Source organism: Asparagus officinalis, chromosome 4 (genome assembly GCF_001876935.1).
Source record: "Asparagus officinalis chromosome 4, Aspof.V1, whole genome shotgun sequence".
NCBI classification, from domain to species: domain Eukaryota; kingdom Viridiplantae; phylum Streptophyta; class Magnoliopsida; order Asparagales; family Asparagaceae; genus Asparagus; species Asparagus officinalis.
The window spans coordinates 65,867,636-65,882,555 of NC_033797.1; the positions used below are offsets into that span (position 1 = coordinate 65,867,636).

General features: G+C 35.1%; 1 protein-coding gene across 1 annotated transcript in view; it reads right to left on the bottom strand.

Moving 5' to 3' along the window:
- LOC109837615 overlaps nt 1-336 on the bottom strand; it is a 5,991-nt gene extending 5,655 nt beyond the window's left edge. The window contains exon 1 of the mRNA XM_020405936.1: nt 33-336. Within this exon, the coding sequence (XP_020261525.1) occupies nt 33-285 (253 nt within the window). The 5' untranslated portion in view covers nt 286-336. The remainder of the gene's footprint in view (nt 1-32) is intronic.

Sequence of the window (14,920 nt, forward strand, 5' to 3'; positions counted from 1 at the left end):
ACCTTGAAGTTCCATTCAGCGAGCGCCGAAGGGCGCTTCCATCTCAGCCTCCTCTCCTTCCTCTTGACAAATCCTGCACTCAATCAAACCCTCTTCTTTCTTCTTCATCTTCTTCAAGCTCTCGCCATTATTAAAACCTCCATCACTCTCTCTCCTCTTAATTTCAGAGCTCCCTTCTTCCTCCTCCTCTCTTCTCAATAACCCATCTCTAGCCCCATTCCCAGAATCAAAGCAAGCAGTAGATGCTACGATCCTATCAACACAAACCATGAAATCTCCCACCATTTTTCTTTCTCACGGTTTTCAGTTATTTATTATTTTCTCTCTCTGTAGACTGAGAAAAACAGAACTTTATAAGCGGAGAAAAAGAGAGAAGGTGGGAATGCGAAAAGTCCAGAGTACCCATATTTGTTTTTAGTTTTAAGTAATTATAAAAAGGAGAAAAACCCATGTATAATAAATAGGACAAATTTTTGAAATATACCTCTCTAGAAACATATTTTTAAAGATCATTCTCTTTTGAAAATATTCGTCATTTTCGACCCAGTTTCGGTCAAGTTTCAGCAAGTTGGCTGAAACTGGGTCGAAAATAGCGAAAAAAGTTCAAAAACTTCACGGGATTTGAAATCTCGTGAAGTTTAAGCCGTCATTACCAAGTCTGTTAAGGGAGCAAATCTTCATGGGATTTGAAATCCCGTGAAGCTTAAACTTCACAGGATTTCAAATCCCATCGAGTTGTGGCGGGGCCTACATAAGGCACACACGATAACAGATTGCGTTTTTTACCCGACCCCCCCCCCTTTGCTCCTTCACCACCAAACCAAACCCTAGACCTATATACCACTGCCCCCGCTGACGCCATCGCTGCTGCCACCGTCGCCACCATCAAAGTTCACCAGAAATTAGAGCATCGACACATTTTAGGTAAAATCTTTAAAATTTGTTATTTTCTCCTAAATTTTTTACATATTCTCACTATTTCATGCTAATAACTTGTTTAAATTTAGAGTTTGAAATAATTTTTGAAATATTTATGAATTTTGTGAAGAAAAAAAAGAGAAATTTGTGTATGAAGTTAGAGGGGAAATTATCAATCAAAAATTATAAAAGTTAGTGTATTATAAAGGTTTGACATTTGGTTAAAATTATGAATGTCTAAAATCGATATTAGAGGATTTAATGGTAAATAATATTTTTTGTGTTTTTCGTGTAATATTGATATTGGAATTTTTTTACTCTTCAGATGTAACGATGAACGATCGAATCGTAATTCTTTGTTCATATGATGGGAAGATTAACTATCTCGAGAATAATATGTCAGTATATGAAGGAGGTGTGACGAAGCCGTTGTTTATATCAAAATCATGTACTTTCGATGAATTGAGTAATGACTTACACAAACTTACATTAACCAATCCACGTGAGTGTCACATCAACGTGATTTGCAATTATCTCCTATTACAGGGAACAGAACAAGCGGCATACAAACCTCAAGTGACTAGATATGGGTCTTATTGGAATATTGCATGACGAGAAGTATTAGGTGGAATTATTTATTGAAAAGCATCACAGATTTTTGGGCAAATCGGTGAATCACGACGGAGTATACTCTCGCATGTGTGGAGCACCTTGAAATTGACTCTGTTGCCTTTTTATCTCCATAATAAGATATGGGATGGACACAGTCACAATACTTGAGCGGTCCTTCACTTGTGGGCACTTCAAATGCCTTCGATGATAACGCTCCCCATCAAGATATAATACCTTCCATAGCAGCGACGATAGAAGATGATAATGTAAGTGTTGAATTCGAGGATGATTGGGCATAGTTTTTTGCATTGCTATCGACACTAATTTTAGATAATGATACACAAAGTGAGGACTTCTCACTCAAAAAGGACGGTCTATTTGAAAGCAATGAGAAATTGATTCATACACTTCGTTTGCGGGCCATCCAAAAAAATATCAAGTTTAGATAGACAAAAAGCAATGCAACAAGCTATAATGTAGTTTGTTTTTACCACAAAGACGATGAGGAAGAAGATAGTGGTGGGTACCACAATAGCAATGCAAAATTTCCTCAGAAGCTTAATTCACACTTAGGGGTAAGAGTAGGCGAACAATTTTAAATAACACACTACAACGGACTTCACACATGTAGCAATCTTCGATTAGAGATGAATTATAAACACGTGTCCCCCTCTTTCATATATTGATTCATTATGCCTAAACTAAGGGAGGATCTTGATCTAAGGCTAAAGAATATTCGTATTTTAGTTAATAAAGCGACCAACTTGGATGTATCATACAACAAGTGTTGGAATGCTCGGAGGAAGGTGATGATAAAAATATTCAGAGATTGCGACAAATCTTATGAGATCTTACTACATTATCTTAAAGCACCCAAAAAAGAAAATTCGGGGAGAATGTATGAAGTATCATCAGATCCTGTTGGTGGCGGAGATAGATGATTCACAGGGGTATTTTGGGAATTTGGCCCTTGCATTGAGGGATTCAGATATTATCGTTCTCTTCTTAGCATTGACAACACCCACTTATACACTAAATATAAAGGCGTTTTGCTTATTATAACTGGAGTAGATGCATATGGCAGTTTATTTCCTTTGGCCTTTATAGTGGTTGATGTTGAAAACACGAAAAATTAGGCATGGTTTTTTGCACGCATTAGATATCATATCCCTAGTGTGCGAACGTGATCGATTATATTTATATCTGATAGGATGAAAGGAATTCTAATAGCACCCCAACGACATTTTCTGTCGCCACATCAACATTGCTATTGCTTGCGACATATTAGGGACAACTTCAAGAGGACACATAGACAAATGCATCTTCAAGATCTTCTTTGGCAAGCTGGATATACAACAGAAAAAATTATTTATGAGCAACTACGGGAGAGGATTAAGTCTATTTCACAAGCTGCACATGATTGGATCGAGACTAGTTTGGATCCGAACAATGTTGATAGGTGGGCCTTATGTGAAGATGGCGGGAAACAGTTTTGTATGATGACAAATAACGCTTCTGAGAGGTGGAGATCAGAGACCAACACCTTTAATATGCATATATGGGAGTGTACTATTACACTTTAGGATATAGTCATCATACTTGGGCTCTGCATCGATGGCCCGGTTGTTACGGGTACTGATGACCATAATTGGGCTGAGTATGTGAGAGGCTTCTTAGATAAGTTCCCGCTTCCCAATTTGAGGAGTGGTGCGATGAAGCTATCGTGGCTTCGATCGATATTTATGGGAGATATACCAGTTGATACTACGGATAAGACGATTCAGTATTATGCTCGTTCTTATATATTGGACATGATTGGGTGTACGTTATTTCCTGATGCGAGCAAGAATTTTGTACATGCATGATGGCTGCCACTACTCGAGGATTTTTATGTATGCAGCACTCTATTATGGGGTAGTGCGGTCTTGACATACCTTTATAGAGAACTAGGCATGGTCTCATTGATGCAGAATAAAGAATTCAATGGATGTATGACATTAATTCATGTTTGGTCATGAGAACACATTCATATTGGACGACTTACTTCGCATGTGCACCGCGATCTACAAGGTCAGTTTCCTTTGGGATGCAGGTATAATTATGCATAAATTTTATTCATATTAAATTTGTTTTCATATATTCTTTGTACTAAATAGGTATAACGTGAGGCATTCTAAATACAAAACAACAACTAAACATATAGATTTTTCCCAAAATGAGCTTGATGGCCTCCAACACCAATAGGTAAATATAAAACTTAATTTATTATTTATATTTTATTTTTTTTGTAGATGCTGATAAAAGTATTTTTTTAAATTTTAGTGCAAGTGGACACCTTATACTCCGCCAGATCTCGATATGCATATTGTTGCACCTATCTGTAGAGATAGCGCTGCTTTGTGGAGAGCCAGAGTCCTGTTGATATATTGGGAGATTGTAAAGATGCATGTGTTAGACCGTAGAGGGGGGGGGGGGGGATATGTGCAAGCAAGACAAAAATGCAATCAAAACAAGATTAGCACAAAAAGATAACTTGGATCTTTAACTAAAGGCGGTTAGACCTTAAATCAAAGAGCACCAAGCTCTGATACCAATTGTTAGACCCTATAGGGGGGTGATTAGGGTCTTATGCTAATCTAATCTGATTTAAATGCCAATTAAAATATATTAATAAGTTATCCTAGCAAGTTTGAAATACAACAATATATATTAGCTAGGATAAGAAAGATAAACAATGAGATATATCCTATATGATAGAGATATATGTATATATGCAAGGATATATAAACAACACAAGGGTAAAATAAACAATCTACACAAGTGATAGGGTAATATGATGAGCAATACACAAAGGCGATATAAGATATGAAAACAAGAATAAGAACGCCAATGCAGCTCCCCACTCCCGGGGAGAAATCCACTATCACAACCGGGTTTTCTACGTTCACCCGAACAACGTTTACACCTCACAGTATCGGTTTTCAACGCTCACCGATCAACGTCACTCCTCACAATCGGTTTTCTAGTTCACCGAAAACTTTCACACCACACTCGGTTTCTAGCTCACCGAAAACCTAACAATCTCACAATGTAACAAATATAAATTGTTCTCTAATATGGATGAGAACACAATAAAAGCCCACACTCAATGTTACAACTCTCACAACCCTAATATACTATGTATGCAAATACAATAAGCTCAAGTGGGTGTGTGTAAACAATGAGTGAAATCAAAATCAAAACTAAACTCAATTAAAATCTAGCATATAGAAATTATAAACAAAATAATAAATAGCTACAAACTAGCAATAATAAGAATATGAAAATCAATAATGAAATTGCTAGAGAAAAGAGTTAGAAAACTTCTCTAAGAACACAAGAAGAGGATGAAGGGGATTGAGAATGAATCCCTCAATCTGCAGTGAAAACTTCCTCCTTTGTAAACAGAAACCCAAACTCAAAACAAACAGTAAAACCCTAAACCCTTGCTTAAACTTTTCTTTTCTTTTAAAACATTTCTTAGTTGGCTTGAGAGTTGAAGACAATGAACTTTTGACCTCAGGTTCGGTCGACCGGTGCGGTCGACCGAAAACTGATATGAAAACTGTTTATCTGATTTTGAAATGCTGTTTAAAAATATCAAATAAATTCCAAAAAATGTAAAACTTTGGGGAATGATTGTAGACATGATAATAAACATGCTACAACGACTGGTTTCGAAAAAGGACTTCCCAAATGAAAAATATCATCATTTTACAAAATAGTCCAAAACATGAAAACCTGAAAATTGATATTTTGATATTTTGACTTAAACAACATTTTGAAACCTTATGAAATGATTGTATAGACTTGATAAAAGATATAACATGTTGTTATGAAGTCTATAATCTAGAAATACAATATTTTCATAAATTTGCATATTCTATGCAATATATTCAAAACACTAAATATGATTTCATTAAATATAAGCTTGTTAAAGGTGAAATCATATATAGGCATATAAACATGAAACAAAATAGTATTTTCCAATTCTATTCATTTGTTTCATAGTAAAACTTGAAAACTATCAAACCAAAACATATATGTATATATATAACTATATATATACAAAAACCAAAACGTGTATGTGTGTATATGATTGAGCTTAAAGTACTAACACACATAATATAAATTCCTAAACTAAATTACCCAAGCTTGATTGGTCTTCAATAAGCTCTACTTGGTAATCTCGCGGATGAAGCTTGAACTTGGATCTTGAACTTTGAATTGCAAGGCTTCACCGACATTCCGCCAACCTCCTTTGGATATGATCGTTGAAGCTCTATTCCATCCATCCTCCAACTACGTTGTTTGTCTACAATACATAGGAAAACACAAATACTAGACAAACAACATTAGTGGTAAATTGTTTGTTAAACATCATCAAAACAAGAAGGCCAACAATCTCCCCCTTTTTGATGATGACAAACAATTTACAAAAAGAAGTATATGCATGAAGTAAATGAACATATACAAGATAATAACTCACATGCATATAAACAAACAAGATAGATATACTCACAATATTTCTCCCCCTTTGACAACATCAAAAAGGGGACAAAAGAATTAAGAGAGCGAAAGCTCCCCCTATCAATAAGCATAGGTGAGTATAACACATAGAAAGATATGGGGATTGCTCCCCCTATCAAAAAGCCATATAGAATATATGCGATGAAGATCATGGCAAAACATATGTGAGCAAGCATACATGAATATGCTAAAAATTTACTCACATACATGAAGATAATGAGAACACATATAAATATGTCAATATGAAAATAGTGTCTCATTAATACAAAAAAATATAAAACCATATAAAAGAATAGATTTATGAAATCAAAAGAAGAGGAACATGAGAATCATGCAAAAAGTTTTCAAATGAAAACAAAGTAACCAAATGAAGTCATAAATCAACCATTTAAACCAAAAATGATGTTTGATCAATAAAGAGAATTTTCTTTGTGAGGTTTGATCAAACCATATATGGAATACATTATAAACCACGAATAGATGATCCATAAGCACAAACACATAAATATCATCATATAAGTGAAGTATAATGAATTCAAAGCAACCGATCAAAACAAAATCTCTAACAAAAGAATTTTAAAAGAGGCAACACTCTAACAAAAGAATTTTAAAAAAGGCAACAATATATCAAGCTCTTAAGCTTGTTCTAACCCATATAATCATTCTAGCATCCGGTAAACATGATTTGGGAATAAACACCCAATAAACCCGGAGGGTTATATAAAGTGAAAACCTCTCATCAAAGCAAAACCAATAATCATGAAAACAAAAGAATTTAACCAATAAAAGGAATTGTTTTCATAAAAGTTTAAAATACATTTTTCAAAACCAAGAAAGGGAAAAAAAATGAAAACACTAAAATTCTTGGTTTAAAAATTATTTTGGCACCCAAGCATTCCTGGTGCCGGATTGTTTAGGGACATGACCCCTATCAATAAAGCTTAAAGCCCTAGGGTTATGAACCCTCTTAGGCGCATATGGTGCACGAACACGGTCATAACAAAAATTACTCAAATGACCCTTCCGATTGCAATAAGTACAATGGAAAGGAAGCATTTGCTTATGTTGACCAAACGGTTGTGCACGGGAAACTTTAGAAACATTTGCAAACATGGATGGTCTTTTAAAATTGTTTTGCAAATGTGAAACTCTCTTTAAATTAAAACAAAATTTGGCCAAATGACCAAATCGACCACAAAAATCACATTGATACACATGAGCATGCTTATGATGAGAAATAGGTGCATGTGTGTGTACATGTGATGAAGAAACTTGATGAGATGCACAAGAAGGATTAATATTCTTATGTTTTTGTGCATCATAACAAAATCTAGCAAGATGGCCTTTACATACACATTAGCATGCTTATGATGAGAAATAGATGCATGTGCATGTGTGTGTACATGTGATGAAGAAACTTGATGAGATGCACAAGAAGGATTAATATTCTTATGTTTTTGTGCATCATAGTAAAATTTAGCTAAATGGCCTTTACGACCACAAATGGAGCACTTGTAAACTTTGCTATACAAGTGTGCATAGTGTGTGGGTGATTTACTAGATTTAGCACACTTGTCCATAAGTTTCTTATGGTTATCAATGCATATTTTTAAAGTTGAATCTAAAGATGAAATATTATTTTTCATTCGGATCGCCTCCAAGTCTCCTTGATGCGCTTCTATGAATTTCCATAATGTATAAGCGCTATCAAAAGAATCAAGCTTGTTAGACATAAATGAATCAAATGCATTTAATAAAAATTCTAACATAAGCTTGTTCATAATAAACATCTTTTTATCATGTTTGCTCCACTTGGATTTCTCCAACGTGGGCACAATATAAGCACAATCAATGATTTCCCATAAATCGATATTTTTAGATTGAACAAATATTTTGAATCTAAAACACCATTGAGCATAAGGGAAAGCATTGAATTTAGGAGCAATACTAGAATCATAGCCTAAACAAGATGCATCATTCATATCCATAATTTGTAAAAATATGCAAGCAAGATACAAATGCAATCAAAACAAGATTAGCACAAAAAGATAACTTGGATCTTTAACTCAAGGCGATTAGACCTTAAATCAAAGAGCACCAAGCTCTGATACCAATTGTTAGACCCTAGAGGGGGGGTGATTAGGGTCTTATGCTAATCTAATCCGATTAAATGCCAATTAAAACTTATTAACAAGTTATCCTAGCAAGTATGAAATACCACAAGAATTATGAGCTAGGATAAGCAATGTAAACAATGAGATATATCCTATATGATAGAGATATATGCAAGGATATATAAACAACACAAGGGTAAATAATCTAAACAAGATAGTGGATGATATAGAAATGAGCAATGCACAATGGCGATATAGGATATGAACATAAATATGAATGAACGCCAAAGCACACTCAAACAAGCAATATGATCACGGAGTTCGGACCTTCCGTCCTACGTCTCCGCTCCCCACTCCCGGGGAGAATTCCACTATCACAACCGGGTTTTCTACGTTCACCCGAACAACGTTTACACCTCACAGTATCGGTTTTCAACGCTCACCGATCAACGTCACTCCTCACAATCGGTTTTCTAGTTCACCGAAAACTTTCACACCACACTCGGTTTCTAGCTCACCGAAAACCTAACAATCTCACAATGTAACAAATATAAATTGTTCTCTAATATGGATGAGAACACAATTAAAGCATAACTACACTCGGTTTCTAGCTCACCGAAAACCTTACAACACTCACAAAGTAAATACAACAAATTTGTTCTCTACAATAGATGAGAACACAATGAAAGCACAACTCAAAGTTACAATCTCTCACCACCCAACTATACTATGTATGCAAATACTATAAGCTCAATGTGGGTGTGTGTAACAATGAGTAAAATAAAATCTAACTCAATTAACAAACTAGCAATAATAAGAATATGAAAATCAATAATGAAATTGCTAGAGAAAAGAGTTAGAAAACTTCTCTAAGAACACAAGAAGAGGATGAAGGGGATTGAGAATTTTTAAAACTCTTTTAAAACATTTCTTGGTTAGCTTGAGAGTTGAAGACAATGTGGTATTTATACCCTCTCACAACTCAGCCAACAAACCAGAGCAAAAGACAAAACAGCCCCAAGGCAACGGTTAAAAAACTAGCCGTTGGAAGCTGAAGGAACACTCGTCGGTCGACCGGAAAATTCGTCGGTCGACCGAAAATTTTCATCGGTCGACCGACAGGCTTCTGTCGGCCAGGAAACTTTTGACATCAGGTTCGGTCGACCGGTACGGTCGACCGAAATCTGACACACTCCAAAAAACTGTTTTTTTAAGACTTTTTGAAAATATGTTAAAAATAACAAATGAAGTCCAAAAATTATGAAACTTTGGGAAATGTATATACACATGTAAATGAACATGTTACAAAAGGAATTTTCCAAATTGCATTTCCCATTTGTGAAAAATCATCATTTTGCAAAATAGTTCAAAACACGAAAATATAAACACATGAGTTTGATGTTTTGACCTAAACCAACTTTTAAGACTTTACAAAATTATTTTATAGACTTAGTAAAACATGTATGAACTGATATTAAAGTCTATAAACTAATAATACAATATTTTCACAAAATTGCATATTCTATGCAATGTTATCAAAAACACTATGGTAAATATGAAATATGTGATTTCATATTATAAACATGAAAACCCAAAACATGTGTTGTATATATATGTGATTACATATATATACAAGGAAACTAATAAAATGTGTGTGTATAGATAATTGAGCTTAGAGTACTTAACACACATAATATAAACTTATACTAAATTACCCAAGCTTGATCTTGATCTTCATTGAGCTCAACTTGGTACACGTTGCGGATGAAGCTAAACTTGGATCTTGAACTATGTATAAGCTTCACCGACATTCCGCCAACCTCCTTTGGATATGATCGTTGAAGCTCTATTCCATCCATCCTCCAACAACGTTGTTTGTCTACAATGAATAGATAATACAAGCACTAGACAAACAACATTAGTTATAAATTGTTTGTTAAACATCATCAAAACAAGAAGGCCAACAGCATGTCCCAGATCGTGTGTTACGACAATTTCTTCTTTCTCAGCATGTGCTAGATCTTGTTGAGCAAATCGATTATAGGCGATAGATGACATCGCATCGTACGGACTGGGTCATATTCCGTGCGGCCTACATAGACAGATGGGATAACAGGTGGAATTTCATACAGAATGAGAGAATTCTAACTGATGGTTATAACGCGTATATGCGTTGGTATTGGAATATCATACACAGATGGATAGGACATGACCCACAGCCAACAGCTAGATGCATACTACGCCCACCAATAGATAATTACATCCCTAGTGCCACGATCGAGAGAGATTATGTAAGTTTTTAAACTAAATTAAAACGACAATTCTTTTTTTATCAATATATTATTTGCTAAGTTGTGTATATATTAATTAAATCGCAAATCAATGTTTTTGATGAGATTGAGACTGATATAAATGAAAATATCAATGACATTCAGGATTCGACAATGTTAGGGATCTTCAATAGGATGAGACAGAGAATAACAAACGTGTTCCATGAAAATCATGTCGACGAGTTTGAAGGACATGATGACAGATTACTCTAATTTGGTCAAGTGTACACGCGAAGACGTAGGACAGGTCAAAAGACGGCACATGATGATGGAGACGGCACTTCTCATAGCACGGCGCATGCTGAGGGAGCCGGCACTTCTCACCTCATATACAACCAGATACTCAGATCATCGAGGTTTATCTGCATGGACAGAGGGGGCGGGGACGAGGGGAGGTGGAAGAGTGAGGGGAAGGGGTAAGAGAGGGAGAGAAAGGAGAGGAGGACTTTTGGGATGTATGTAAAATTTTATAGTATGATTATGAATTTCAAGAATATATTTGATTGGATTGTTCAAATTTGTTACTTTTGTGGATCGGTTTTTTTTATATATGTGATTTTCGTGTGTATTGTTTGATTCATGGTTAAATTTTATGAATATTGTTGTAATTCAGTATATATCCGTAAATTTCATATTTATGGTTGGATTTTGATATATATTGTTGTGAATGAGGCGGAAATTTTGTGTATATTATTGTGAGTGAGGCGGAAATTTTTATTTATATTATTGTGAAATTTCATGTATGTATATAAGAAACATGCACTAATTCTGTGCATGTTTAGGGCAAACCTGTAACTCCACGGGATTTCAAATCCTGTGGAGTTGCAGGCCAACTTGTCAGAGAGCGCGGCTCTTTGGAAGTTGGCCTACAACTTCACTGGATTTGAAATCCTGTGAAGTTTAAGCTTCACGAGATTTCAAATCTTGTGAAGATTTGGCCCTCCTTAACATGGTTGCTAATGCAGCTAGAACTTCATGAGATTTTAAATCCCGTGAAGTTTTTTAACCTTTTTCGTCATTTTCAACCTAGTTTCAGCCAACAGGCTGAAACTAGGTCGAAAATTGCGAATATTTTCAAAAGATGTCAATTTTTGAAAATATATTTCTAAAAAGGTCTATTTCAAAAATTTGTCCTAATAAATATTTTAGATGGCTATTTAATAATAGAAGGGGTTTTTATATCAAAAACAAATTTACTTATACTCAAATTGATACGTACTTATACTCAAATTGATACGTACCATATTTACCTGTATACATCTTCACAATTAGCACTTTTGACTATTCACCTCTAAAATGATCATATTGCCCTCACCATCTTCTTGTTTCTCCATCTCCTTCCTCCCCAAATGCTAACCCTAATCCTAACCTTAGCCTCCTCATCCTCCTCTTCTTCTTCCCTCCTCAATCCTCTCTAGAATCCTACCTCAAACACCATCCACCGCCGCGCCATGACCACCACCTCCCCTTAAAACCCTAACCCTAACCCTAATCCTCGTTTCCACTTAGAGAGGAATGGAAGAATGGGAGCTCAGGGAGGAAGATGGAGAAGGAAAGGGAGGGAGAGGGAAGATGAGGAGAAGAGGAGGATGATGAGGCTAAGGGTTAGGGTTTGGAAAGGGAGAAGATGGAGAGAATAAGGTTGGTTTTTTTTTGGGGGGGTTCACGGTAAAAAAGAGTGTCAATATGTGATGATGTATTCAAGTAAATATGATTGTGAAGAAGAAATTAAATATGGTAAGTATCAATTTGAATATAAGTAAATGTGGTTTTGATACAAATACCCTAACAAAAGAGTAATGCTAGTTAAATTATAGCAGTTATATTAGCTTTATTTACATTCTTATTCTTACAAGTCAAAAGAATTAGATTCAGTATATTCATAATTTCTTATTGCAATATAGGAAAATAAGATATAAATTCCTGTATTTTATAATATAAGAGTGGTACAATATAGTTTAGTTAGTATTATTTATTAAAATGTTATATGAAAGAGAAAAAGATTGTGATATATTTTCTACTATCAATCATAAATCGGTGGACTGGCTATCAATGTAATCACTGCCAACACAATCAAAAAATTGCTTCAGACTATCAATGCAGCCATTGGTAGTTAATTGATATATTAGATACATTGCTATAATCGCTATTTACGAGCTATTTGGTTAATTTCTTTTAAAAAAACTACATTTTCAAGGATAGCAAATTCATTTCCTCTAGAAAATCTTTTGCACTGCTTGGATGCAAATAAATTAATAGTTGGAAAATAATTTTTTGAGTTCTATTATTTGGAAAGAAGAGGAAAGGCAAGTGAAAAAAAAATCTTTAAAAAAAAGCCATGTGATTATAGATTTTAATTTGAATTGCTTACAATTTCCATTTGATTTCTCTTTCAGAAATTACGAAATCAGTTTCCATTTTTTACACCTCTTTCCATCATTTACATTTCTTACTTTCTAAACCTCGCTAAACAACAAGCCCAGAAACTATCTAAAAAATGTGGTTTCTTCAGTGGAGGAGGTGAAAATCAATTTCTAGGGCTTAATGCATCTCCATAGAATTTCCCCCCTTTCAATTTGAAAGTTCAAACGCTTTCCTTTGGTTTAATTTGGAGGTGGGGGTTATTAAATGCTTGGTTAAGACTTTGGGGTGGTAATTGATTGGAGCTCATATGAGAGTTGTGATGTAGAACACACAGCAGACACGTTTATGTCAAAGTGGGACAGTCGCTAGGGCTGAGCATGGTTCGGTCCAAACCGAAAAAACCGACCGAACCGACCCGAACCGACCGGAAAAAAATCGGTTTTATGAGTAGGGCGGTTCGGGTCGGTTTGAAAACTTTTCAACCCGAACCGACCGAATATAGTGCAATACTACCCGTTCTGATCTCAAACCCTACCCGACACGTCCACCGGAAAAAATCGGTTTTATGAGTAGGCTAATTTTCTGAATCATTATGGGTTGAAAACAATATCATTATATCAGTGTTTAATGCTTCATAATCTCCTACTTTGTTGATATCTTTTTTTCTTTAACACAGTTTGTTGTTTGATAAGAAGTTTTATGAAGTTAGAACCGAACAAACCGAACCGAACCGCACCGAACCGCACCGAACCGACTTGCAACAATTCGGTTCGGTTTTGAATTATAGGTGGTTCGGTTCGGTTGTTCAAATTTTGGAAAAAACCGAACCGAACCGACCGTTGCACACCCCTAACAGTCGCAAGCCCAAATGCGGGCCTGGTCGAAGAAAATAATTTGTTTCGAAGAAACGGCCGTAACTTTCAAACCGTACGTCGGAATTGGACGAATTATATATGCTTCGGTTTGCGTTTTCCGTTTCGCCAAATTTCTTACGGTTTGAGAGATATTTGCATTTTGTCCGTTTTTTACTATTTTTAGTAATATTTTAGGAGTCTGTTTTGTTTAGGAAACAAATCCGGTTTGATCTCAGATTTGACCGATGAACTTTCCTAATCATAAGGAGTCTTTTTAGGGGTTTTAATATTTTAGTAATTCTTTTACTATTTTTGGTAAAGTTTGAGTCATTGTAGGAATTAAAGTCATTGTAGAAGTCTTGTTTCTTTTTCTATTTAAGAAGAGTCTTGTAAGCCCTAGAGGTATAACTTTTCATCAATAAAATTTCTCTTTTTAATATTTTCTTCGTGGATTCGAAGTTCTTCGTAGATTCGAAGATCGTTCTTTGTGGATTCAGAGAACACCTTTAGTGGATTCCGAGGTTAAGTTGGTAGGGCCGTAGGGGGTTACAATTCTAACTCCTAATATTAATAGGTTCAAAATCCATGGCTTTGAGGATTTAACTTGTTGCAGGTTTTGGTTTAGTCTTTCTGCGTGGGGGTACTGTTTATTTTGATGATGCAGACTTTTTGATTGGGTACTGCTTTGGTTGTTGTTTTTCATAAAAATGCAATGCTTTCTGATTCTGACTTGTGATGGATCATATGCTATTTGTGATGCAGTGAATGAGTTCTTTGATGAGTAATGCTTGTTATCCTATAAATATTATATTTTTATACTATATGGACACTAGTGTGAACACCGTGCAAAACACGATATTTTTTTCCGTTATAGTGATCTAGGTTTTAACTGTTACAATATTTTTTTGAATTTTTTGAATTGTTACAGTTCCCACCTCTGCTACATATTCCCGTGTGCTACAACATTTAAAAAAAAAAACACAGTGTCAAGTTTAATGTTTGTTACAGTAATAATGCTATAGTAAATGCTACTGTATTATTTATTGTAGTATGAATAATGAATCTTGGGTTCTCCCATTTGTATAGAGGAGTAGATAAAGGAAATTTTGAGATTTCCTTGTGAGTAGTATGAAATGAGAGTATAGTTAGTCTTAGGCAC